Here is a 26,286-nt window from a genome sequence, read left to right on the forward strand (position 1 = left end):
TCTTTTTTTTTTTTTTTGAAAGTGATCATTGAACACAAAAAAAAGAAGAATATTACCGTTACTCTAGTTTGTATATATATATATATAGCAGAGAGAGGGAGTATATATATATATATACATAAGGAATATATATACATATAAGAAAAAGGGGGAAAATTAGGTTTAACGTCTGTCAGGTTGTCGTCGATCGGTAAATTACGTGAGGATTCATGGGGAGGGGGAATTCGCGTCCGGCAACGAGAAGAACCAAAGCGACCGTTGTTCTTCTTGCGTACGAACGTTGAGAAACTGTCTCTCACGCACGTTGTCTCTTTCTCTCTCTCTCTTTCTCTCTCTCTCTCTCTTTCTCTCTCTCTCTCTCTTTCTCTCTCTCTCTCTCGTACTAAATTCTCTTTCTTTTTCTCTTTCTTCTTCTCCGCTTGCTTTTCAAGGAAGAGGATCTTGTCGCATGCGAGAAAGAAGAGGGGAGAAATAGGAAGGAAGGAGGAAGAAAGAAGAAAGAAGAAAGAAGAAGAAGAAGAAGAAGAAGTGGAACAAGAAGAGGAAAAAGAAGAAGTAGAATAAGGAAGAAGAAGGAAGAAAAACGAATACTAAAGGGAAAAGGTTTCTTTTTTCATTTCTTTTCATATATTTCCTCTTATTCCCGTCGAAGAGAAAAGAAGAGGAGAGTCTTCGGTTGCGCACGCGGTTCGTCCTCGCGGTGGCCCCCGTAGGAGAGGGAGCGGGAGGGGATTGGGGGAGGGAGTTCGGTCGGTCGGTCGGTCGAACGGACGAACGGACGGGTGGTTGGGCGGGAGGGTGGACGGTCGGTCGGTCGGTCGGTTCGTTGGTTTCGCGCGAAACTGCCCGATTAGTTCGAAGTGCCGCCGCGAGAGTTTCCGCGGCAGGTGGCACGCGCCAGCAGCAGCAGCAGCAGCAGCAGCGTCAGCGGCGGCGGCGACGGCGGCGGCGGCGGCAGCAGCAGCGGCGGCGGCGGCGGCAGCGGCGGCGGGTGGTAAAGACATTGACCGTGACATTCGCGTCGGGAGCAGGCCGCACGTAGTACGTATGAGAACGCGAGAGACGAGTGAGTTGCGAGACAAGACGATAAGGAGCAACAGCAACAGAAGCATCAGTAATACCAGTAGCTCCAGTAGCAGCTACAACAGCAGCAGCAGCAGCAACAGCAGACCACCATCTCTTACGACAGAAGAGCGTAAGATAGATGGATAGATAGGGAGAGAGAGGGAGAGCAGAGGGAGAAAGAGAGAGAAAGAGAGTGGGCCAACGTATCTCGATTCTCGATCGTCCATAGTGGATATACCGTGACGCCGTAGATCCTCGCGCATAAAATATATTCCTCGCGTAAAGGAGCTTTCTATTCGATTGCGATAAAGTGTTGAATAGTGCGATATATATATATATACGTGTGTGTATATGTATATAATACATATATATTAATAATGAGATAGTAATTTTGAGAGTGATCAGTGACTACATATATATATATATATATATATATATATATATATATATATATATATTTATATATGTTTTGTTTCTTCTCGATGTGACGAATTATTTACGGTGATTATAATCGACGTCTATTTATTTCGTGTTTCTACGGGAAGTGTTAAAAGAAGGAGATAGAGAAAGAAGAAGAAGAAGAAGAAGAAGAAGAAGAAGAAGGAGTAATAATAGTAGTAGAAGAAGAAGAAGACCGGCGGAGAGAGGAAAAGGGAGAATATTCGTTGGGACCCGCGTGGCGCGGGGTGAAATTATTCGAAGGTGGCTCACGCGGCGAGGGACAGGGCCGCCGAACTGCAGGCGGAAGTGAGGAGCGCCATCAGGGTGCTGCATGGCTGGTGTCCGAGGCCGCCGGGCCAGGGCCACGCCGGCGGCATCGCGCGTTCCGACACGGTCCTGATGTCGCCACAGACCCAAATGCGACCACCCAGATCAGCACCTGTTAACAATACCGTCAGTACTAACAATAACAACAACAACAATAACAGCAGCAGCAGCAGTAGTAGCAGTACCAGCAACAGCAGCAGCAACAGCAGTAGCAGTAGCAGTACTACCACGAACAACAGCAGCAGCAGCAGTAGCAGCAGCAGTAGCAGCAGTAGTAACAACAACAACAACAACAATAACAACAATACCAATAGCAATAATAATAACAGTCATCATCATCATCATCACCATCATCATCATCATCATCATCCTAGTAATAACGTTAACAATAATAACGCGGGACCACCTCCGCCTCCACCACCACCGCCACCACCATCGGGTACAGTCGTTGTTAGTTCTACTTCGAGCATGAGACCACCTCCTCCTCCGCCACCTCCACCACCTACTTCAAGAGCCAGGTCCTCCGATCCCAAGGGACACCACGAAGAACCTACCAGCTCGATACCCGATCTCGGTGAGTAATGTATTTTTATATATATGTATATGTGTGTGCTATATATACATATATATCTATCTATATACATATAGGCACACATCAATTATATATTACCACGCATTATTTAACGTAATTTCAATTGTACTTTGTTACATACGTATGTACGTTTTATTATATTTTACATCTTTAACAATCGATCACGTCTTTATCTTTTTTTTTTCTTTTTCTTTCTTTCTTTTTTTTTTTTTTTCTTTTTTTTTTGGAAAGATCACGTATAGGATACGTTCGACGACGTTTTATCAAGCTCTGATAATGATTCATAAATTCGTTATAAATGTATATTCTTTAGGAGGATGTTCGTTGCTTAGATCGTTGCCAGAGAGGTAGGGAGTATTAAGTAGGGGAATAACGTATTATAAAATCGTCGCATAGCTCTCTTTGTTCTTCGTTAGAGGTTCCTTTTCACGAGCCGTTGCTCATACTTACTTCGATCGCTTCTTCAACACAGGATCGTGTTTCTTCTCGGAAGCGCGAGTTTCCGATCGTCGTGCACATCGGCCTATCCGGAGGAACGGCATTTCATGGTCAAAATTATTAACAATATATGTGTGTGTATATATATATATATATATATATATATATCAACACCTTTCAATCGAAATCTTTTATTCGATCATTCACACATAATTCGTTTATTCGAAATAATATGATAAATTAATTTTTTGTCTTCCGTTTTTTTTTCCTTTTTTTTTTTTCGTTTCATTATAAAAAATTGCACGAAATTTTTATACTAAAGGAAGTGAATTTTGTAAGTGAAATTTGGAGGAGTGGGAGGGGGAAAAGAAAAAAGAAAGGAATGACTTTTACTTGAAAATTTTTAAAACATTATCATGATATATATATGTATGTATGTATGTATGTATGTATGTATGTATGTATAAGTGAATTTCCATTTGATAAATTTAACGTACTGCAAATGTGGATGTGTTTCGCTTGTTATATTCGATAAAAAAAAAAAAAAAAAAATTATAATACTCAGATGATTTGTAGAAATAAATCTGTGAAAGTTCTTAACTTTTCTTAATGGAAAAAAAAATATTAACCATTAAGTAGATATTATTGAAGGTTCGCACGGTGAAAACATTTCACTTCCTTCGAAGGAGCCCGTAGGCTTCTCTTAGGCGATACGCTTTCGAAACGGTGAAATATTCATCGATCGACTCGTGTATATTTATTTAATTTCATAAAGAGTTGTTTAGGAAAAGATTTTCAAATAATATTGCAATTGAAATCGACAATTGTGATTTTCTGAGTTTAAAAATCGTGCAAATGAGTTTACGATCTATGAGCGAATGAATAAAAAGAAGGAAAAGCAAGAAAAAAAAAAAAAAGAAAAAAAGGGACCCAACAAAAAAGGAGGGTACGTTCGTTTCTTAATTTTTCTTTTCTTTTTCCTATTTCATTTTTTCTTTTTTTTTTTTTATTATTCTTTTTTGGATGGTGCACGGGCTAAAAAAAAAAAATTGCCACGACGAATGAAAGAAATAAATTATTGCATTTACTTAGGTGTCCTATCGTTAGAACGATAAATATAACATATATAACTTGCATTATTATCGATCATGTTTCCATGATCCCTAATAATCAAACAAATTAGCCTTTGATTTTTATCTTCGTAACATTATCCTACGTATCTTATCGCGTTTGTTTTGAATATTTTTGATTTTATCGAAATTTTAATAGATTGAAGAAAAAGGAGGAAGATCGGGATGGGCGGGGGGTTGGGAGGGAGAGGGAGGATGCAGGGATTCTTGTCGTTTAATAGAATGAAAAAAAAAAAAATAAAAGAAAGAAAGAAAGAAAGAAAGAGAAAAGAGCCATTCTTTTCTCGAAACGCGAAAATTGAATAATATATGAACTATGATTTGCCAGAAAAATTATCATAATCCAGATTATCCGTGACTCGTTATCGTCCTCTCTGTATTATTTTTTTTTTTCTGTTCTTTCTTTCTTTCTTTTTTTTTCTATTCCCTTTTTTCTCCCTTTTCGTTTTCGTTTATTTTTCTTCTTTTTTCTTTTTCTTTCTTTTCTTTTATCATTTCCATCCTTTCTCTCTATCCTTCACGCGTTCTTTCCTCGGAGTTCTTCTCCAAAGATTACATTGCCTTTTAACGTGCGACGTAAACACTTGACACAGGTTTAAGGTCAAAGCTACGACTTTGAGAGCGAGCGTGGCCAGTCCGAATGCGTTCCACGAAATCCAACGAAGTGTGTTAAGTCCTCGTTTCTTTCTTCTCCTCGAAATGACACGAATAGACGAGAAAAATATGTGGATCGAAATGCGAAGGTCGAATACAAATTCGTATTTATATGCAACTGTATATATTTATATATATATATGTATATATATGTATGAATGTATGTAAATATATATATATATATATATGTATATGTATGTATATTTGAGAATGAGAATGAGAAGGGCGTATGTTACAAATTTTGTTCGAAAAAACTTTTCCAGGTAATAAGAGCTTTTTTTATGACTTTCGAAGAAAAAAGAAGAAAGAATTTTTCTTCTCTTTATCTTATTTATTTATTTATTTTTTTGTATTCTGTTTTTTTTTTTTTTTTTTTTATTGTAACTTTCAGTTCAGTGTTTTTGATGCGTTCATAAAAAAAAAAAAAAAAAAGGAACAAAAAAAAGAGAGAGAGAGAGAGAAAAAAAAATTATACCTTCGAAAAAATTGATACGCGCCAGGGTCGATAATTTGCAATATTCAATTTTCTCCATTCGAACCTAACGAATTACTTTCTCATTATTGAGTTATTGTGTTTTTTTTTTCTTCCAAAATAAAAGATGCTAGTATTTTATACTATCTACGCTACGTTGAGCAAATGTAATTATTCTTTTTTTTTTTAATTCTTTTTTTTTTTTTATGCTCTCTCATAAATTTTATATAACAATATAACAGTTAAGTAAGTTTCATTTAGAAGCTCGTTCATATAGTACAAACAAATATGTGTTTAATTCATTTTCAAAATTTATTCGATAGAATGAAATACATTTTGTTTATTCCTTTTTTTTTCTTTTTTTTTTCTTTTTTGATACACGATAGGATAATTATATTAATATATACAATACGCGGTGTCAAAGAATTCGTTCGACGAGCACTTAGATAAGTCGTGAAACAATCAGAGAGAAAGAGAGAGAGAGAAATAAAATCAAAATATGTCATGACCGTATAGAAAGGAATTAAAAATTTAAACGTATAATAATCTACATATATAATTAATAAATATAATATTATAATATGTTTGTTCCATTTATAGCTTAATTGTCAGCGAGTACCGTCCAGCAGGCTTATCCTATTGAAAAGTAACATCTATGTATATGCATACATATACATACGTATACATACGTATATATATATATATATATATATATATATATATATGTATATATTATAGAGCTACAAATGTAAATATGGTACGTAACGTGTGCGTAATACTCGTAGAAATGTAAAACACATAATTTGTACGAATGATAATAAGATCGATAAATCGTGCAAGAACGATTAATGAATTTATTTTTCTTTTACGAGTTTTTTTTTCTTCTTTTTTTTTTCTATTTATTTGTTTTCCTTTCTTTCTCTCTTTCTCTTTTCCTTTCTCTCTCTTTGCTTACTCGTGCGTTTCCTAACGAAATTTTTTCTTTATTTCTTTATTCTTCGTTTCATATATTCGTATTCATTCATTCTCAAGTCGATCTTTCACGATAATCGACAAGAATCGTAAGAATAAAGTAAAATATAAATATAAATATAAATATAAATATATATATATACTTTTTTTCTCCTTTATGCTTTTTATTTTTTTCCATGTCATTTGCAAATAAATCGAGCCGAAATCTCTCTTCTCATTTCTTTTACTTTTTCTTTCTTATTTTTTTTCCTTTTTTTTTTCTTTTTTCTTTTTTTTGGAGACGTACTCGTCCTCGTCGTTTCTTTTCTCATTTTTTTTTTCTTTTCTTTTCTTGCGAAATTTAAACAATCTTACCGTGCCTCGCATGATATTCTAACAGAAACGTAGGAACCGAACGGTGTCCGTGTCCGGACGAAAATAGATCACGGATGCACTTGAACCGTCAAGTGCATCGTATTTTCTTTTTTTTTTCCCCCTCTCCGATTTTTGTCGATACCAAAGAAAATAGTGAGGAAAGAGGGAGAGAAACAAGTACGAAAGTCGTTCGTTAATTATAATAGAGTTGGTCAATTAATGATTAATTAATGTCGTAATTTTGAAAAATTTCTTGTTGTACCAAAAATTCGGGATTTATATTTAAAATCAATTGCTTTCCTTTTCCTTTTTTTTTTCCTTTTCGAAATCTTTCAGATTAATTCGTTTCTTTTCTTTTCTTTTCTTTTTTTCATTCCTTACGATTTGAAAAAAAAAAGAAAAACAGAAAAAAAACCAGAAAAAAAAGGTAAAGAAATCAAATCGAAAGGTCTTGGGGGAAAAAAAGAAATAGTAATGGATCTTCGAAAATAATCCCAGGAATTTTTAATTCGTCTAGAAACTTTTTAGTTTTCCTCCAATCAGTCCGCCCTCACCCTTTTTTAATTAAAAATTTCGACGATTAATTTATTGGCCAATAAAGATTATTATCACACTCATACGCGTATGAATATTATCTTACGAATATTCTGCTTATCCAATTAATCGAATAACATTTTGTACGAGTACGTACTTTTAAGTATGTTTCTTTCTTTCTCAATTCGATCGATAATGGATAAATGATACCAATCGTCAATAATCGATCGATCGATCGATAGAAGGCCAAGAAAGTCGATTATAACACCTTTGATCACCTTCGTACGAGTTCTATTGACCGAGTAAGGTGACCGATGGAAATGATATCGAACATATTATAAATATCGAGCTAGCCGATTGCATCAACATATATTAATATCATGAAGGCCGATTTTTTTTGCATTTTAAATTTTGTTTTTCAATAACAGATAATCTGAGCAAATATTTCTTTCAATTTTCTCAAAGCTCGAATGTTCCATTTCTTTCATTTTGTTTTTCTTTTTCCCTTTTCCTTTTCTTCTTTTTTTTTTTTGTTCTCTTTTTAAATCAAAAATTCAAACCACGCTGGTCATCTATAAAGTTAAATCCAATGCAAATGAATGAAGCGAAAAAGATCGTAGATATAAATGAAAAATTGTGAAAATAATTTTGATTACTTTTTTAAGTAGACGATAATTAAGATATTGTTTCGATTAATTATCGATTAACGTTTAATTATTTATAGTAATAATAATAATAATAATAATATTATTATTATTATTATTATTATTATTATTATTATTATTATTATTATTATTATTATTTCCCAGTTGTTTATTAAGAAATTTTTTAAATAACGGTTCATTAGAAAAGAAAGTGTTGGAGTCGCAAAGAAAAAAAGTGAAAGAAGAAAAAAAAAGGAAAGAAGAAGAAGAAGAAGAAGAAGAAGAAAAAGTGAAGTAGATTAGCGAAGAGAATTGGCATATAATCAGAGATACGATCGATACGATTGTTTGGTATAATTATGATTTGTTTTTCGATTATGCGACTGTCAAAGATTTATTTATTTCTCTTTCTTCCTTCCTTCCTTTCTTTCTTCTTTTGTTTTTTCGTTTTACTTAAAAAAAAGAATTCTTTTCTTTCCCTTGGAATTTTTTATTTCCTTTCCTTTTCTTTTTTCTTTTTTTTTTTCTTTTTTTTTTCTTTTTTTCTTTTTTTCCGTGTTTACATAGAAAAATTCGTTTCTCGTATACACGTCGATATATTGTTTTTTTTTTCATTTCTAGGATATACATATCGAACTTTTGAAACAAAACCTTTCTCACTCATATCAGGGTCGCATAGAGTAGCTCGCGTCATCATCAAATTTAGATTTTTGAAATACGGCACGAACTTCTCGCTTCCAATTTTCCCTACTACTACCCCCTCCCCCTCCCACGCCACTTTTAATTTCTTTATTTATTTGTTATTTTTTCTTTTCTTTTTTTCTTCTTCTTTTTCCTTTTTTTTTTTTTTTTTTTCCTTGTTTTATTTTGTCCGATACCATCGACATGAAATGTGAAAATGACAGAGACGTGGGAAGAACGAAAAAAAAAAGAAAAAGAAAAAAAAAAGAGCAGAGAGAAAAACGAAAAAAGCAAGGGAAAATTTTTAACAACGAAGAGAAAATTGTTCTCTGATACCTACGATACCATATTGCAAGCTAGATATCAATGAAGTTCTCTTTTTAGATGTTGATATATAAAATGCAATGTACAAAGTTCGATTTGTAGTAATAATTTGATTTGTCATTCCTTTTCTTTTTTCCTCGTATATTATGTTATAATGTCGTCAGATATTATGCAAGGTCGCAAGGTCAAGGAGAAAGAAAAATCTAATATGACGATTATTTTTTGGAAAAATATATTTAGAGAAATAAAGAGGAGATGCGGAGTGAAAGAGATTGTGACAGAGAGAATCACTGATGAGAAAAGGAGAGATATGTTTATAATAAATGTATATACATACATACATGCATACGTATATATATTTTATTGTGTGTGTGTGTATGCGTGTGCGCGCGTGAAATACGTGAGTAGAGAAGAGAAAAAGAGACAGGTAATCGTAAGAACGAAACGATAAGTTTACCATTGTTGATGCGAACCAGTCCAAATCTGTATTTTAAAATAGTCCTCGGCTTATCGAGGCGCGGCATGCATTATCATTGGCTCTTTTGGTGGAGGCCAAGGCTCGATGACACGTCGATCGTGCACATTTGCGAGAAAATAAAAAACGACAGAAAGAATTAAAATGATGAAAGACAAACGGACTGGGCGACGGGGGAGCGGGGAGGGGGATAGCGGGGAAGCTTGGATGGGAACGGGGAGGGGTGGGAGACGCGGAGGGACGGAGAACGTCATTGACGTATATCGAAGGAAAAGTATATCGTTGAATAAAATTTCATGAGGAATTGTCTCGGATTGGTAGTCGGTGATCTCTCTCTCTCTCTCTCTCTCTCTCTCTCTCTCTCTCTCTCTCTCTCTCTCTCTCTCTCTCTCACTCTCTCTCTGTCTCACGTTCGAGAAAAAAAAAAGAAATCTGAAGAATTTATTTATGTAAATACTTTACTTTTTTATTTTACTTTTCGATACGTGTCGTGTCGTTTAGGATCAAAGCAATGATAATGTATCATTTGATTATACGGAATTTGCGATAGATCATTTGAAAAAAAAAAAGAAGAAAAAGAAGAAGAAAAAGAAGAAGAAAAAAAGAAATGCTGGCTCGAAATGAAAAAGTAAGAAGAAATACGTATACGTATATATTATATGTATATGAAAGTGTACGTGTACTATGATAAAAACTTTCTCGAAAGACTGTCCCTTTCCGTTTCTAATTCACGTTCGATAAAAGGAAAAAAAAAGACGAAAAGAACAAAAAAAAAAAAAGAAAAAAAAAATAGAAAAACGAAATATTTTACCTTCTATACGTATTCGATTGCGCGTCAAAGCAAAATCGTATCGTTGATTAAAATTTGTGAGAGATCATTTTTAATTGTACGTTCTGATTGTTCGAGAAGACGAGAAATAAAAACAAAAAAGAAAAAAAAAAAAGAAAAAAGGAAAAAGAAAAAAGAAAAAATAAAATAAAATAAAAGAAGTAATTTTAAAAAAGAAGAAAAAGAAAACACGAGATATTCTCCTTTCGATACGCATGAAAACGAGAGTAAAGTACGTGTTTGAAATTCTGAGTCGATTAAAATTTACGAAAGATTAACGCTCGATTAATAAGCGAAAAAAAGGAGAAAGCAAAAAAAACATTTCTCTCTCGATACGGTTTTTTTTTTTCCTTCTTTTTTTATATCAGGTACGAAGAAAAAAGAGGCATAAAAAACAGAGGAAAAGAAATGTTAAAAAAAAGAAAAGCAAAAAGAAAAACAAAAGATAATTAGGTAATCGTATTAAATATCATTGAGAGTATAATTGAACGGGAAATATTTGTAGTACGATGTTTTTAACATAATCTTCGAACTTATTCAATCCTATTAATTATATTTTTTTATACGTGTCATCTAAACCATTCATTTCCTTTCTATTCACGTTCAGTTGTTTACTTTTGTCACTATTGTTATTTATCAGCGTATATATATATATATATATATATATATATACATACTCATATACCTATACATATACATATATTTCTTTGTAGAATGTTTGTGAAACGTAGTATGTATCATATTAAAGTATAATACAATAGTATTATACGTAGATAAAACCGATAGAGATTAAGAGAGAGTCCCTTTAGAGAAGGGCGAAGCCGCATCGTGTATCATGGGCGCAGACACCCTTCAGACCCTTCGTCTCATGTCTGCTAGGGCGTGCGTGCGTGCGTGCCTGCCTGCCTGCGTGCATACGGGCGCGCTCGCGCGCACATGCACGCGCACGCGCACGTTTACTTCCGACACACGCACGAAGCACGTGCGCGTCAAGTGTGTCCATTTCATTTTCTCTCCTTCTCTCTCTCTCTCTCTCTTTCTTTCTCTCTTTCTCTTTCTCTCTTTCTTTTTCTTTTTCTCTTACGCTCACACTCTTAGATCACTTCTCATGCATATACTGTATGCGTCCCGATAAGAGGGAACAAATGTTTTCGAAAAGTCGGAACTTCGGGAATTATCTTTTCAAGGAAACGAACCGGAAATCTAATGATATCTATGTATAATAATTATTTCGTCGGAAAACATTTTGTATATATATATATATGTATATATATATATATATATATATCTAGATACATATTTTATAGATACTCGTTCGATTTTTAAATACATCGTCATCAAAAAAAAAAAAAAAAAAAAAGAAAAAGATGAGCGAAGAAAAAAAAATAAATAAATAAATAATAAACAAATTCAAAGAAAAGAAAAATAAGATCTTCGTTCGACTCAACGAATATCCTCTTCTACGATATATTTATCTATCTCTTGCTTATCATCCCAGGGGAGGAGGGGGCGGAGCGAAGTGGACCAGGGCAAAAGTCGTAGGGAGAAATCCTTTTTCTATCATTTTCCTTTTCTCATGAATTTTTTAATGCAACGAAAAAATGTGTCACTTTTTCTTTGAATATCTTTTTTCTTTTCTTTTTTTTTTTTTTTCATCCCTCACTATTCGTCCATACGAATACTCTAGGAGCGATTTTTATTAAAAAAAACAAAAAAAAAAAAGAACAAACAAACAAACAAACAAACAAATAAATAGTATTCCCTTTTATCCATTCATTTCTCTCTCGATCGTTCATGTAATACAATATGTCGATGAAAATATAAAAAGAAAAAAATTAGCGAACGTAGCCGATTGTAATAGATAAGTGTCCACCGAAGTTGGTTTCTCGTTGAGGATCGTTTTAACAAGGACGATTTGTTAGTTTGACGTGTCTCGACTAATTAGTGCATCGTGTAGGACGGATTCGTCGTAGACGCGCGCGAGAGTGTGCCTCGTGTCCAGACCCTTCTTTCTACCCTCTTTCTCTCTCTCTCTCTCTCTCTCTCTCTCTCTCTCTCTCTCTCTTTCTGTCCCTCTTCTTTTTCTTTCTACTCCCTCTGATCCCTCACATCCATCGAATAACCAAGCACGCACACGCTTTAACATAGCCGAATATGTACGGTTGAGCCTGTTCCTTCCCCTCTTTCTTCTCTCTTTCACCTTCTTCCTTCATTGTCTCGTCTACTTTCTTTCTGTCTCTCTCTCTCTCTCTCTCTCTCTATATATATATATATATATATATATATATATATATATCCATCTATCCGTCTCTCTTCGTGTCTCTCGTTCTCCCTTCTTCAGTCTCTCTCTCTCTCTATCTCTCTCTCTCTCTATCTCTTCTTGTGCACGTCTGCCTCTTCTCGAGGGAAATGAAGCCTCGCGCATATATAGGGGAAATGTGCCCGACAAAAAAGGAGGATCATATCGAAGATCCGCGAGAAAAGAGAGAGAGAGAGAGAGAAAGAGAACGGCACCCTTCCCTATCTCTATTCGAACCATCGCACCCTCCCTACGCTTATTAGAAGAAATTAATCGACTATGGAAATCTAATTGTCGCGTTATCTTTCTTTCGTATTTTTTTTTTCTTTTTCTTCGTTCTGAACAAAACCTATTTTCTATCACGAAACACCCTCGAGACCATCCCCGACCACAAATCGTGACGGATCTTGAACCCAATAAATAGATTATAACTTTCGATTATGTTAAATAACAGACTTTTTTTGTTTCTTTTTATTTTTTTTTGTTTTTTCTTTTTTGTTTTTTTGTTGTTTTTTTAAGTTTCGCATCAACGAATAGAGATCGTTTGTTTTCGTAAAACTTTCAAACGACAGAATATTGTTTTCCCACCTTCACGGGCTCCACGTTCTCTTTCTCTTTCCTTAAAGAGATCTTAAATTAAATTTTATTTGTTCGAATATCGTCCAAGGAAAAAAAAAAGAAGAAGAAAAAAAGAACAAAGAAAATCTCTCGAAGAATTTTCAAATCAGAAAGATCTCATTCTCTTTTTTTTTCTTTTTTTTCCAGACCGCTGCCTACTAAGATAAATAGAATAATTTTGTTAGATATTGAAAATCACGTGGAAAGAAAAAAAGGATTGTCTTTTCGAAAAACGCAAATCGTGAAACTTCTTTAAGTTTCGGCGTTCGATAGATCATTGATTCGTTGATTGATTATTGATCGTTGATTAATTATTCCCAACCTCGAATGCAAACAATTTTGTCGCACCTATTGACTCGTTGCATGCGTACGTAAATCAAAACGATTACGTAAATTATAATGATTGTCGTCATACTACTGGTATTATATTTATTTACTTACTTTCCTTGTCCCGTTCGCTCGTTCGTTTTTATCTTTTCAATATGAAAATAATTTATACATAATAATAATAATAATAATAATGATAATAATAGTAATAATAATAGTAATAATAATAATAATAATAATAATAATAATAATAATAATAATAATCATTCGTTTACTTATCGTATCAATAATAGATTTTCGATAATTGATTTATTTTACAATCTCGAATAGATTTTTGTGTTTTTCGTTAAACGTACGATTATTTTTCATTATTAATAAAATCTTAAAATCGGAATAGTATAAGTACGTTCATGATTGTTTGGTAATCTTTTTGATCGATCGAAAATAAATTTGAGATAATGAGTCATTTTAATTGTCTTGCCAAGGGATAATTAAGTTTTTTTTTTTCTTTTTTTTTTTTTTTTTTTTTTTTTTTTATAGATGGACAGTTTACAATCGAACAATCGTAAGAATCAACGTGAAACTTTTATCCCGTTGGAACGTGGGAGGGGGGGGGGGGAAGGAAGAGTACCTTATAGTTAAATTATTGTTTCTTCCCAACGTATAGCCAATTCCGTCCGTCGCGACACTTTCAATGCGCCAATTCCCTTTGGCATTGTTCGTTCAATGAACGATCTTGGGACTCTGGTAAATGGTACTTGACAGAACAGAAGTTTGTGCTGTTCTGCCTTGACCCTGCTCTCGCGATACGTCGAACGTGTGTTGTAATCATGTTGGATAAATTCCTCGGCCCTCCCCTCCTCACCCCTATCTACATTTTCTCTCTCTCTCTCTCTCTCTCTCTCTCTCTCCTAATGCCTTTTTTTTTAACGTCAGAAAAAAAAATATATATATATACGTGTACATATGTATATGCTTTATCAATGATGATTTGAATTTAAATGTATTACATACATTTAAATGAATACATTTAAATGAATGCAAGACGTCTCGATTAATTCCGATTCAATCCTCTTTTTATGTTTTTTTTTCTTTTTTTTTCTTTTTTTTCTTTTTTTTTTTTTTTCAATACCGTTGTTATTCTTCTCTTTCCATTTTTTTTTTCTTTCTCTGACGATCATCCACGATATATAAATTTAAATCAAAAACGAGTATGATTTTTCATTAACGATCACTTTGTTCCGTTATCAATGATAATATTACTACTTGAATACCGTAGCAAACATTATGTACTACTTAATATTATAAAAGAGGAACGAGAAAAGGCTTTACTGTGATATCTCGCTTAACTTACTTGTCGCTCGTAACGTTGACCGTTACTACTGAGAGAGAAAGAGAGAAAGAGAGAAAGAGAGAGAGAGAAAAGTAGCAAGAGTAGCGTGACTAACAGTTCCTTTTCTCCCCTCTCTCTGTCTCTCTCTCTCTCTCTCTCTCTCTCTCTCTATCTATTTCTCTCTCTCTCTCTCTCTTTCTCTCTCTCTCTCTCTCTCTCTCTCTCTCTCTCTCTCTCTTTTTCTCTCTCTCTCTCTCTCTCTCACAAGAAGTACTTATATATTTGCTTTGCTCGATGGAAAACGCAAACGTCGTCTTACTTTTCTCTTTTTATGATTAATGCACGATATCAAGGTCAGCTTGGGGTCGTGAACTCTTCCTCCACCTCTCCTCCTTTTCATCGTCCTCCTCTGTTTTGCCACGAGAACGAGTAATGAACTTTATTTTACTTATTTCGATTATCGACTAATACGTTGAAAATGATCGTTGCAAGTCTTCTTTTACTACTTACGTTCCTTTTAATATCAAACAAAAATTTGTTCGATTAATGAAATTAAAATATACATAAACAATTTAATTAAAATGAACAATTAATTTTTGCCTTTTGAATTATACTTTCGATCGTTCGTTGTGCCATTGGTAAAGAAAATTTCGTTCGTATAAAATGATCATTGAAAATTTTTATTAAATTGATCACCGTTAGCACCGTTACATATGATTAAACCGTTAGAAATCATTAGGATAAAGAAAAAAGTATAAAAGATAAATGATTCGTCGTCACTCGTAGTAATCGACATTTTTACGAGGAACAACGTCGTACAGAGGTTTAAAGTTGGAACGAAATCAATCGAAATAAATATCGATCTAATTGAGATCAGAATGAAACGAGAACTGGCTTTTCTTTCACACACATTTTTTTTCACGCGTTTCTATTACGTTATTATTTACCGAGAAAATTAAACGTACTAATTAAGATCGGATGATCGACAATGAATATAAGAACTATTAAGAAGAAATGAGAACAGATCGAGGGATGAATCGAACATCGAATCATTGACCGAATCACAAATAGAGTTATAGCTATTAACATAATGAAACGATGATATTCTTACTTTTGTAGTTTTTTTTTCTTTTTTTCTTTTTTTACTGTCACCAAGTGACTTTTTATCAGTTCTGAACAGTTTGTAAAATTCTGTAACGTTTTTCAGAAATGAACACCAACGTGTCCGGGTGTACATATATATATATATATATATATATATATATATATTTATATTTATATACGTACATATATTTATATGTGTGTTTATGTATATGTGTGTGTGTGTGTGTGTGTGTGTGTGTGTGTGTGTGTAGATATATAGAAATGTAGATATCTAGGCTCAAATCGTTCCCGGAACAGGCCGTATATCCGATGGAAATGGCGGGTCGGTGTACCGCGATTCCACCCCTCGGCACCACTCTTCGACGTTTCGAAATAGGAGCGCGTCGGCGTACGGTGTAGAAAAGCGCTCACTCATTCGCATAAGAGAGAGAGAGAGAGAGAGAGAGAGAGAGAGAGAGAGAGAGAGAGAGAAGAGAGAGAGAGAGAGAGAGAGAGAGAGAAGGAAAGAGAAGGTTGGAGGAGGGGTGACCATTCGCGAAGGGTTCAGTGTCTCGCAATGACCCCTGTTCGCTCGGTAGTGCAAGACAAGGGGGAATGACCTAGTCCCCCCTCTCTGCCGTCTCAACAGCCCCTGCCACGTTGCAACCCGGTAGACGAGCGCGCCGAGTGTTTGCCTAGGCGCATCCTTCCTTCCGCGGCTTATTGCCTTTCGTTAAAGCATAAAAATTTTTGTGACAATTGATTCCCTTTCCACCCTCCTCTCCTTTCTCTTGTTTCTTTCTTTTTTTTTCTTTTTTCTTTTTTTTTTTTTTTTTTTTATTTTGTTATTTTTTCGTTGACCTCCTCGAACATTCATTCGAACGATCGCGCAACAATTTTGATTAATATCTTAAACGTTATCAACGTCATCGATCATTCACGGTAATATTTGTGGAAGGTTATAAGCGATATTACATGGCTATATTTTCTTTAAGAATGAATTTAATTCTTCAGATATAATAAAACGATAAGGTTCATGTTACAAAGGTAGAGGTGAATTTTATTTTTAATGCTTACGAACACGAACGAATGTAGTTAATGTCTTCACCTTAGAGTAACGTTCAGGCAAATCCGGTGTTGTACCGGGATATCGGTGAAAGTGTGAGGGGTAGACCGAGGGGTAAAGAGAGAAAGAGAGAGGCATTTTTATGACGCCTGAAATGCTTCTGATTCTTTCCAAGTCTCTTTCTCTTACACGCGGTTGGTTTATATCATCTAGTGTGATGGGGGTGTGAGTAAGTCGAAACAACCCTCTCTGTCCTTTCGTTTCTTCGACGAGTTTCGCGGAACGTATCTCACCCCTACCAATGTCTCCACTAGCAACATTACTAGCAGTAATAGCACTACTACTATCACGAGCTTTTCCCTTTCCTATCTCGACGAGCATTGAGTAGAGAGGGAGGAGAGGGAGGATAAAGAGAGAGAGAGAAAGAGAATGAGGAGGGATAGAAGAGGAAAGGGAGAAGGGGCTGTTACCGTCGGCGCTGCCGACAGTCGACGACGATGCCATTGCACTGCACTGGGTGAGGGTCATTAATCCGAGCAAGGCGAGCCGGTGACCTCGGCGCCAACGCCCGGAATCGATCCGAACCCCCTCAGACACAAGGGGTGCAATGCACCCGCCGTCTATATACCAACTCTCCTTTTACCACTCAAGAGAGAGAGTGCAGTCCGTGTTTATGCCGACAGAGGGACTCTTATACCACCTAACTACGTGTCTTGCAAATTCATACGTTCGTTCTCATTTTAATTTAGAAAATGTAATAGAACGAAAAGAAAGAGAAAGGAAATTGGAAAATTTATTTATTAGTCGATTAAAGATGTTAACTTGGCGTAAAAAAGTGTGTTGGGATTTTTCTTTTTTCTTTTTCTTTCTTTCTCTTTTATTTCTTTTTTCTTTTTTTTTTTTTTTTTCTTTTTTCTTTTTTTTTTTTTTTTTTTCCTTTGAATATCAAGTCAACACGAGAACCCTGTTGGTACTTTAACGTTCCCATTAGAGATTCTTTTTCTAATTTACGATACGTCTCTATCGTTGGATCATAGATGGCTCTCGTAAAACGGGCCCAGAAACTGACCCCAAAAATTGATGTACACCCTTGCCACCAGATGTCGATAGGAGAACGAAATTAATTCTTTCGCTCGATTAAATATCGATAAGATTTTTTTTTGAATATCTTTATACGAGATAATTCTTTACTGTTATGGCAGTACACCGACGATGAATAAAATAAGACATATGATTTTCATTACATTAAAATACTAATGGAATAATGGAATTACATTAAAATATTAATTTAAAAAAATATTCCTTCCATTAATTTTTCCACGTTGAAATTATATTCAACGTAATTTATATTAATGTGGTAATGAATACCAATCTTATAGTAGCAATCTAACGAGAGATAGATTTTTATTATGAACAATTTGTTACGTTTCTTACGTAATACATACATATAAATATATATATATATATATATATATATATATATATATATATCCCTCTCTTTCTTTCGTGTTCTTTCTTATATAAAGGTTTTATGTTACATATAGAACGCGTGTCCTGCGATTCTTTTTGGCAGATGCGTCTTCCGCAGTTTCCCTCGAAATACACATCTCGCTCAGAACAAGTTTTCTTATATATCCGTGAATTACATAAATCTATTTGTAGTATTACAGAGGGAAGATCCATTAGAGTAGACTGATCTTATTATGAAAAATTTTCATGGATAGAATTTGTCTGAAAAATCTTCCTTTTTTTTTTTTTTTTTTTTTTTTTTTATTATTATTAAATTTTGTTCGAAACGAAAAGATTTCGTTTCTCTTTCCTCTTTTCTTTTCGTTAAGGCAAATTCGTGTTCGTTATTTTTAAAATCTAAAAATCATCTTACGCCATTTTACATGCCTCTTTCTGGTATACGATATCTTCTCGAGTTTCTGCAAGGTGGTCGTACGCATTAATCATACGTTATCGCGATTTACTTTAACTCGAGCTTGTTCCGTTATTAATTTACAGACCGCCCGATTAAATCGTTCTTCATGCATGCATATATATATATATATATATATATACGTATGTAGGAGTCTACCGTCCTTATATCAGGAAAATAAATTATTTTCTTTTCAATTTAATCCATTATACGTCTTAACTCATGAATATTAACGTTTGTATGAGGTCCGATGAATGTAACTATCGTCAAATAAAAACAACTAGTGATTTTTCATATTGTCAAATACAATATATAACGTCAATTTTGCCATTCGTATTATTTAAATGTTTAGTTTGCAGATTTTCATATACTGTGAATTATTTCGGAAAGTTTTGATCGTGGGAAAATCTCGAGGAAAGGGTTATTTCTTAAGTGTTACGGATGGTTGAGAAACCTACGCTGCTCTCTCTCTCTCTCTCTCTCTCTCTCTCTCTCTCTCTCACTCTTTTTCTGTCTCTTTCTCTCTCCTTTTCAACCTTCCATCATTTTTTCCTTTCCAAGATCTTGACAAACTTTATGAACAAAAATCATCCTTCACTCGTATCCCTATCCCCAAGCATTCAATATCGAATATCCCTTTTACGCGACTTTTACATTATTATGAATTAAAATGAAAAACAGAAGAAAATGGAAGGAAAAGGAATATTAAAAAAAAAATGTATAATACAATTTTGTCATAAATGAATAGAGCTCTCTTTCACGAACGACTTTACATTCAATTTTTTATTTCACATCGTTTCTTTGTTTGTTTTTTTTTTTTTTTCGAACTCTTACATTATCTCCCTTTATTATTTTTAATTTTCATTTTCACTTTCATTCCTTTAATCGCCAACGAAGGATGTATATATTTCGAGTATTAGTAAGAAAATAAGTTTGTTTGGTCGATAATGTTACGAGGAAATTCCTGTTCGATGTCAACCTTTGTACATCTCACCCCATCCAACCTCCTCCCACCCATAGAAATACATAAATTAACGTGAATTCAACGAAAGGACAAGAGAAAGAGAGAATGAGAAAGAGAGAACGAGAAAGAGAGAAAGAGAAAGAGAGAACGAGAAAGAGAGAAAGAGAAAGAGAAAGAGAGAGAGAGAGAGGTTCGTGATGGAAATCAGGAAACGTCGTCGTATATTGAAATCATTGAAATTATTTTCAAGGTGACAGGAGCCACGTGCTCCGTTCTATCGTATATCACGTGGCAGTCTAGAACCGGATGTCGTGATGTATTTAATGTCGGTAGTGCGTCTTCGTGGTCTCTCTCTCTCTCTTTTTATAAAAATGAAAGAGAGAAAGAGAGAGAGAGAGAGAGAGAGAGAGAGAGAGAAAGAGAGAGAGATGTTAATAGAAAGAGAAAGCAATCTCTGTTCAATACCTTTCTTTTTCTTTTTTGCTTCTTTTGTTTTCTGTTTCTTTCTCGAAGAAAAGATGCGGAACTTTTGATCACCGATATCTTTCCTTTTCATACCTGTCATTAGTTTAGAAACGATGATTCACCTGTCGTCGCACGAAGGATACGTGCCCTGGCTTTTTCTTTTTTCTTCTTCTTTTTCTTTTTTCTTTTCTTTTTTTTGTTTTTTTTTTTTTTTTCTTTTAACATGGTACTGTATTATGTATACTCATTTATTTCTCGACGTACGAACACGAGATATATGCGATTCGTATATTCGTCATTCATTTTTCTCGTTATCGTTAATTTAATATTTTGCAAAAAAAAAAAAGAAAAAAAAGAAAGAAAAAAGAGAAGAAGAAAAAAAAAAGAAAGGAGGAAAGAAAAATACGAAATGCCAGTATAATTGCAGTTAATTTAAACAATTAAATACTCAATAAAAATGAACGTAAATTCGTCTGCAACATCTGACCATTTTTTCTTTTTTTTTTTTTTTTTCTTTCGTGATTAAATAATTGAACAATCAAGAGAACGTTCGTTCAATTTTTTTTCCTTTCTTTCTTTCTTTTTTTTTTTTTTTCTTTATTTATTGCCGATTCCCTTATTCATTCGTCCATCGTGTTATCTATATTTATTCGTGTTTTATTTTCAATCGAAATTAATCTCAAGAAATAAATTAAATAAAAAAAAAATGAATTCATCGCTCGAAAAAATTGATTCATTTTTTACAATAAGATGTTTAAATGAAATTTTAATTAAGTCTATTAAATCAAAATAATTAAATCTCATAGGTTTATAAAAATTATTCAAATTACGAACGTAAATAAATAAGTGAAAAAAAAATGTTAGAATATCGATACGATGATTCGGCAATTTTCGTAACTTTATCGTTTATGTAAAGTTGATCCTTCTGGCAAATAAAGAAAGTCGGACGTGTTTGTAACGTTTGACAAATAATACCAGGCAAATTTTCGTACGAAAAAGAAAGAAAAAAAATTGAGAGAGAGAGAGAGAGAGAGAGAGAGAGCGCATCTGTCTATACAAAAAAGGATACTTTCCATCTGTCCATTGTGTTATAAATACATACGTATTTACACGCAACACCCGCACCTTTCTCCACCCTTTTACTTTACGAAAAATCCAAAATCACGTGAAAGGATTTTTGCGCGAAAGGGTGAACCCGTCTCCTTTCTTCCTGTCCGTCTGTCTATCTGTCTAATCTATCCTATAGGATTCTATGTATTTACGTGAATTTCTATCGTCTGCAGAAGGCGCATAACCATTTTCGTCATCGACAGAGGAGAAACAGCTGCAAGATCGAATGGACAGAATGATACATACATACATACATACATACATACATACAGACGTATCCAACGTAACGATCGTCATTCGGGAAAGATTTTACGTAAACACCGGTTGGGAGGCTGCTTTCGAAAGCGTCGACAATTTTCGGAAGGGGTAACCTGTTGCAGTTGCAGCTGTCCTACTATAGGCTTCGTGTATGAACTTTGAAAACGATCGATGAAGAACGAGGAAGAGGCGGATACGACGAAAGAACACTCTCTGTCTCTCTCTCAATCTATCTAACTTTCACTTATATGTGCATACTTTATTAGAAATGGAGAAAAAGATACATTTTTCTTGCAGCTGCAATAACTTTACCCATGAAAGAGAACATCCAATATTCATATATATATATGTATATATATATATATATATTTTATTTGTACATAAGTATATATGTATATAGATATTTCATATCTAGATTTAGGATTATATAGGAAACTCCTGTTCCATATAAGAAACATTAGAAAAGGAAAAGAAGAAAAAAGAGGAGGAGATGGAGAAGGTAATAGACCTATGATAGAAGTTCTCGAAAGAGGGATGTCATTAATCTTACCGAGAATATTTCCGGCTTGGTGGTACCGTATCCTGCTTGAGTGGTTACACTCCTTTCCTTTCGATGTTCTTAAATTAACTCATTCCCATTAATTTCGTTTATTTCATTTTCCATCCGCCCATCGAATAAATTAGACGTAAGTTAACTTATATCTATATATGTATGTACTTACGTGCATACATACGTATATATCTACTTAACTAACAACACATACGTATTTGATAATGATTGTACGAATAAGTGAATCTTTAACTTACATATGTTCGTTTATCTTGGAAAAGGAAGAGAAAAGAAAAGAGAAAAATAAATTATAGAAAAAAAAAGGAGAGAATGAATAAGAAGGACGAAGGAAAAGAAAAATAGAAAGAGAGAGAGAGAGAGAGAGAGAGAGAGAGAGAGAGAGATGAGTGTGCAAGCCGAAAGAGCATTGGCCCGAGTGGGGCCACGATGGTGCATCGGCCTGCATATCAACGCATAGAACTGTGTTAGTGAGGTTATGCATCGTCGCCGTCCTCTCGACGTCGTCTTCTTCGTTGCTTGCAATGTCGACGCAACGATGCGATCTCTACACATATTCTTTCTTCTCTCTCTCTCTCTCTCTCTCTCTCTCTCTGTCTCTCTCTCTCTCTGTCTCTCTTTCTCTTTCTATCTTATTCGTCAGCATCGTTGTCTTTTCGCCCCGTTCTCCACCTCTTCTTCTTCTTCCCTCTCCAATACACTCGTGTCCATCAGAACAAGAGAAAGAGAGAGAAAGAGGTGGGACTCTCAAGGTCCGCATCGTGCATTGATCCTTTGCGGTCACGGACCCTCTTTCCCTCCCTTCCTCCCTTTCTCTTACCCTCCCTCTTCTAGAAGCACATCTATTCTCTTTCGTGTCGCGTTCTCCTCTCTCTCTCTCTTTCTCTCTCTTTTCTCCTCTTCTTCTTCTTCTTCTTCCTCTTCTTCTTCTTCTTCATCTTCATCTTCTTCATCATCGTCGTCGTCGTCTACTTCTTCTTCCTCTTCTTCTTCTTCTTCTTCTTCTTCTTCTTCTTCTTCTTCTTCTTCTTCTTCTTCTTCTTCTTCTTCTTCTTCTTCTTCTTCTTCTTCTTCTTCTTCTTCCTCCTCCTCTTTGGTCATCTCGCTTGATCATCCCGAGTCCTTCAACCTCGAACGATTTCTCCAATCTACCTTGTAAACTCTGAAGGGTCCTCCTTTAAATTTTTTACAAGGCTCGATTTACCTTTGTCTCTGTCCTTTCGTTCGAAAGAATGAACGCGTTAATAATTACAGGTTTTTTTTCCTCTTTCTTTTTTTCTCTCTTTCCTTCCTTCTTTCTCGTCTTCTTTTTCTCTTTTTTCCTCTCTCTCTCTTTTTTTTTTATTATAAAAATCATTTTTCTGAAAATTCGATATTATAAACGATTACGAATAAATGTTATTATAACGACGAACGAATTGATTGAATATATAAATCATTTTTAGATATGCATTAACACGTTGTTTATTAGAATATAAAATCGATCTTTGAAGTATTAACTTCATCTTTTACTCATGATATTTGGTACTTGTATTGTCTCATGCATATGTACAAATACACTCGTTTGATTCTCTCTATTTCTTTTTCTCTCTTTCTCTCTCTCTCTCTCTTTTTCTCTTTTTTTTTTTTTTTTTTGTTTCTTCCTTTCTCTCCCTATCGTTGTTATATTGGGAGCACTTGGCACATTAGTAGCTCGCTCGTCTACCCGTTATCTTTCTCGTATGTATCTACGCATATATGTATACATACGTAGCTCGTCGTAGATTAGCAAAAAGAATTAAGCGAGACAAGAACGTGATTACGCTCGAAAGAGTCCACCGCCCCCCCTCCCCTCGCCCCCGCCCCTGCCATTCTCTTTCTCTCTCTCTCCCTCTCTCTTTCTCTTTCTCTCTATGTCTCTCTTTCTTTCTATCTTGCGATAATACGACGGGTAAACGAACTCTCTCTCTCTCTCTTTCTCTCTCTCTTTCTCTCTCTGTCTTTCTATCTCTTTCTTTCTCTTTCCTTTTCTATTTTTTTATATATATATGTGTGTGTATATGTATGTATATGTATGTATTTATATATATATATATATATATATATATATATATATATATATGTATTATAAATACATGCACGTGTGTAAAAGAAAGAGAGTGAATCGTATTTAAACGTTTAAGACTTAAACATCGATTTTAATGGAACGAGATAGGATTAATCATTTAATCATATTAATCTGTACTTTTCTCATTGAATTATTTTAAGATCAATGGTATGCCTTATAAATTCTCGTATTAATTGAGGACGATTGTACGAGTAATATCGAAGAATTTCTTTTTCTTTTGATCTCTCTCTCTCTCTCTCTCTCTTTCTCTCTCTTTTTCTCTCTTTCTCTTTCTCTGTTTTTCTTTTTTTTAATTTCTCTTTTCTTTTACCCTTCAAACATCTCATCGTTTTTAACGTGTTTTTAAATAGATCTGTATATAATTAATGTCCGTCCATTTATTTTCTCTTGTTTTAAGGAATAATTAACAGACGACATGTAAAAGTTTGTAATAAAAAAAAAAAAAATATATATATATATATATATAAAGAATTGCCATCTCTTTATGACTGAAATATTTTATACTCAAACAGATGTTTATAAGATCAATAATAGAAGAGAGATCAATGATTGAATATCAATCGTTTCATAGAGATCGATAAAGTCTAAATAAAAATATAGATACTATTCGATCCTATTTTTTCTTTTACCTTTCATCTTACTTTTTTTTTTTTTTTTTTTTTTTTTATAAAAACGACGTCTAATCTATTCGAAGCGTGGGAGTAAGGATATCAACGTAAAAGGGATTATCGAAAAGTCACATTGAAAATTTTCTTCTAGCAGTCGTTTAAGGGCTACATTCAGCTGCGAATGAAAAAGTTAGCATAGATTCATCGGATATTCAAGGTTGGTCTACGTCTTCGTCTTGAGGGATGAGGAAGAAGAGAGTTGGAGGGTGGTAGGGAGGATGACGAGGGTTGGGGGATGGGGTTGGTCGCCAAGGAAACGCTTCTGTTTACCACTCCCGACCTTGGCCACGTCGAAGCGACAACCCTCGTCGTACTATTTCGATTCTCGCTCGCCCTTTTTTCTTTACTCTTTCTTTTTTTTCTTCCATCCCTCTCCCCCTCCTTCTCCTCCTCCTCCTCTTCCTTCTTCCCACCTAATCTCACGACCTCCTTCGAGAAAATATACAGCGGCTTTACGAGCAACCGACTTTTTTTTCCTTTCTTTTTTTCTCATTTCTTTTTTTTTTCTTCTTTTTCTTCTCTTTTTTTTTTTTTTTTTCTCACGAACACTCTATATATCGCATAATGATCGATTAAGTAATTTCTTGGATTTCGTTGAGCTTAAAAATTCAAAAAAAAAAAAAAAAGAAAATAAGGATAAAAAAAGAAAAAGAAAATTGTCAGATAAATGAAATTCATTTTATTTTGATCCGACATGATATGATAAGGATACGTTTTCTTTTTTTTTTTCTTTGTCTCTTTTCTCTTTCCTTTTGTTTTCTTTTCTATTCTATTCTATTCTATTTTATTCTATTCTATTCTTTCTTATCTTTCTTACGACGATATCCAGTGAGAAAACGAGAATTGAAATGGAATTACGATTTGTCATCTTCTCCACGTCGATTTCTATTTCGTTAAAGTTCGATCCTACGTTCGACCTTACATTAGAAAAATAATAGACGAAAAGTTAACCACATTTACATATTAATTTTGTTAACATTAAAAGGATAGAAAATCGTCTTAGTGAAAAATCGTCGCTCCATGAGATATAGAACATTGAAAGTGACGATAAAATCGAGTGACTAAGTAAATACGTATCTATCTATTAGAGAAGTCGAAAATTTCTTTTTTCGTTTTTCACTTTTAACGGATAGAACATATTTTCCAGGACATATGTCCCTGTCCATCTTATTTCCATTGTAAATCTGTACAGGATTGGGAGGTGAAGGAGGATGAGAAAGAGGAAGAGAAAGAAGAATAAGAAGATGAAGAATGTTTTCCGTGTAACGTGAAATAGATTTACGAGGTTTTCTCTGTTACATGCGCAAAAGGGTTTCGAACTAGTTAAATTATTAGTTATGTCAGTCTAGAGAACCTTGAAATAATTTGAAACCCTTTAGAAGATAAGGGTCGTAGAATATGACAAGTAAAATTGCGAAAGAGAAAGACAAAGAGAGAGAGAGAGAGAGAGAGAGAGAGAGAGAGAGAGAGAGAGAGAGAGAGAGAGAGGAAAAGCAAGTATAAAGACGTAAAAACGCGTGGGAAGACGAGTAGGATAATAATAATAACAATAGTGGAGGTAGTAATA

The 26,286-nt window shown here is 34.2% G+C and overlaps 1 protein-coding gene across 1 annotated transcript in view; it reads left to right on the forward strand.

Moving 5' to 3' along the window:
• The first annotated feature begins 1,683 nt into the window (after nucleotides 1-1,683).
• The window catches only part of E75 (ecdysone-induced protein 75), a 152,225-nt gene continuing 127,622 nt past the window's right edge, over nucleotides 1,684-26,286 (forward strand). Inside the window, exon 1 of the mRNA XM_035881322.2 lies at nucleotides 1,684-2,407. Coding sequence (XP_035737215.2) covers nucleotides 1,906-2,407 — 502 coding nt within the window. The 5' untranslated portion in view covers nucleotides 1,684-1,905. The remainder of the gene's footprint in view (nucleotides 2,408-26,286) is intronic.

This window comes from Vespa mandarinia, chromosome 20 (genome assembly GCF_050613455.1).
Source record: "Vespa mandarinia isolate Hongniang chromosome 20, ASM5061345v1, whole genome shotgun sequence".
In the NCBI taxonomy this organism is placed as follows: domain Eukaryota; kingdom Metazoa; phylum Arthropoda; class Insecta; order Hymenoptera; family Vespidae; genus Vespa; species Vespa mandarinia.